General features: G+C 39.1%; 1 protein-coding gene across 1 annotated transcript; it reads left to right on the top strand.

Moving 5' to 3' along the window:
- Nucleotides 1–1033: 1033 nt before the first annotated feature.
- Nucleotides 1034–1953, top strand: LOC108195100 (F-box protein CPR1). The gene is made up of 2 exons (XM_017362033.1): nucleotides 1034–1520; nucleotides 1631–1953. Exons 1-2 carry the CDS (start codon nucleotides 1034–1036, stop codon nucleotides 1951–1953), a joined length of 810 nt encoding a protein of 269 aa, XP_017217522.1.
- The last annotated feature ends 260 nt before the right edge of the window (nucleotides 1954–2213 follow it).

Below are 2213 nucleotides of genomic sequence, written 5' to 3'. Positions count from 1 at the left end.
GAAGTAATAATATAAGTCTTGTGCCGTCAAGCCTAAATAGACTTAAAACTCCGAATATAATTTATTCGATCTACACGGAGTTTATAAATACAAGTATTCTTTGATTCTTCAATATTGTATATTTATCAAAGAAAGAATACTTTTACTCCACACATATATTATTTATTTTTGGAGTAAGATATAACGTATACTTCGATTTAATAGTTATCACTCGAAAAGTATACAAGTTATAAATATTCTTTGTTGAATATTATTACACTCGGCCTAGACATTTCTAGTCCAAAACCCTTTTTATAAAACCCAAGTTATTTGTCGTAGATATTGTTTTCTGAATTTTGTAGTGAGGAAAAGTGAAGTGAGGTGATCTTCGTTTCAAGACCCAAGTCCTAGGCGTGCTAACGGGGAGTTAGTCGTCTTCGCACCGTGAGGAAGAGGAAAGACCCAAGACCTAAGACCTTTGTCCAAGACCCGCAAAAGTTTAGAAGTTCAAAGACTACACCCGGGGTACAACGACTTTGAGGAGGTGACGGGGAGTTACGCTCCAAGACGAGTCTTGTAAGTTTACATTTATAGTGAGGAGGTAACGGGAAGTTACGCTCCAAGATATATATTTGTAAAGGCTTCTCCGCCTACTGTAAAGGAGTATCTTTATAGTAGAGAAAATCTCGAGTCCGGGGAGGAGCTCGGGGACTGGAGTAGGGGTGAGTGGACTCCATCGGTTGAGTTAGCCACCGCGAACCTGGATAAATCCTTGTGTGTGGTACTTTACTTTCTTTGCTCTTTGCTTCCGCACATATATACTGCTCATCTCTCGATACAAGTTTTAAAAAGGGGATAAACTTTTTATTACACCGCATAAATTTTTAAATTGGTGATTAAGCTATTCAACCCCCCCCCCCCTTCTAGCTTAATTAACCTCGTATCGGACCTAACAGTGTGCTTTAACATTTTCTCATGTGTACTACATTCACACACACACACACACGTTGTATGTATTGTTTGTAAGTTACAATCCCTAATTTGATTTCTTGAAATGTCGTTACCCAATGAATTAATTGATGAAATACTCTGTCGTGTTCCTGTTAAGTATCTTATTCGTTGTCGTTGTGTGTTGAAAGAATGGTGTTCGATTATCGATAGCAATGCGTTTATTGAAAAACATAGTAAGAGGACTAGTGAATGTAATCTTGATAGGGGTGTCGTAATTAGCGGGGATGGGATTGGGAAGGTTTTCTTGACTGATGTGGAGGCTTTGCGTGATGAAAATGTGGATGTTATTGAATTGGACGATGGTTTTGTCTCGGGTGCGGAATTTGTGGGTGTTTCTAATGGACTAATTTGTTTGTGTATGGAGAATAAGAGTGAGTTTGTGGTGTGTAATCCGTCGACGAGGAAGTATAGGAAGTTACCGAGGGTGCCTAGAATGTTTGGGAAGGAGTTTGAGGGGGTTGAGGTTCCGTTGTACGGGTTTGGGTATGATCGTGTTAATGATGATTATAAGGTTGTCAAGATTGGGGAGTGTGAGAAATGCACGGTGGTTGTAGTGTATAGTTTGAAAAGTAATTCGTGGAAAGGATTTAGGATATTGGGAGTAATGTTCGTTTTATACCTGAATGGGGTAAGTTTGTAGGTGGAGCTCTGCAGTGGATGACGATTAAGTATCCTAGAACTTGTTGTGGGATTGTATTTGGTATTGATCTTGGGCTTGAGCAATATAAGGAGGACCTTTTTCCTGATGTTCATGGGACCTTTGTCTGTTTGGTTTATGTCGGAGAATCGCTTTGCATAACGGATAACTACAGTGAGTCTCATACAGATGTGTGGCTGATGAATACTCATGGGGAGGGAAATCCTTGGTATAAAGCATTTACAGTGGAGCAACCTGGACCATTTGGAACTTTAAGTTTATTAGACCTGTTGCTTTTTCGAACAACAAGAAGGATGTACTTCTAGAGGTGGACCGCAAAAAACTTTTGTGGTATGACCTTGAAAAGAAGTCAGTCAAGAATGTTACAATTAACGGGATTCCAATAAAGTTCGATACACATTTGTACACTGAGAGTCTCTATCAACTCACTGAGGTTAAGCGGCTGCAGAAGCCGAAGCCGTCACAAGACAAAAAACAGAAGAAACAACAAAACAAAGGGTATAATATGTTCAATCATTTTCTGTTCTATAGTTGTGTGTTTCTGTAAATCTTGTTATATTTTGGG

The sequence above is a fragment of the Daucus carota genome, chromosome 7 (assembly GCF_001625215.2).
Source record: "Daucus carota subsp. sativus chromosome 7, DH1 v3.0, whole genome shotgun sequence".
Taxonomy (NCBI): Eukaryota; Viridiplantae; Streptophyta; class Magnoliopsida; order Apiales; family Apiaceae; genus Daucus; species Daucus carota.
This window is presented reverse-complemented; position numbering and strand designations above follow the sequence as displayed.

Coding starts and splice junctions, on each gene's coding strand:
- LOC108195100 (XM_017362033.1), top strand. CDS start 1,034: ATGTCGTTACCCAATGAATTAATTGATGAAATACTCTGTCGTGTTCCT. Junction 1,521..1,630: donor GGTTGTCAAGATTGGGGAGT/GTGAGAAATGCA, acceptor GTAAGTTTGTAG/GTGGAGCTCTGCAGTGGATG.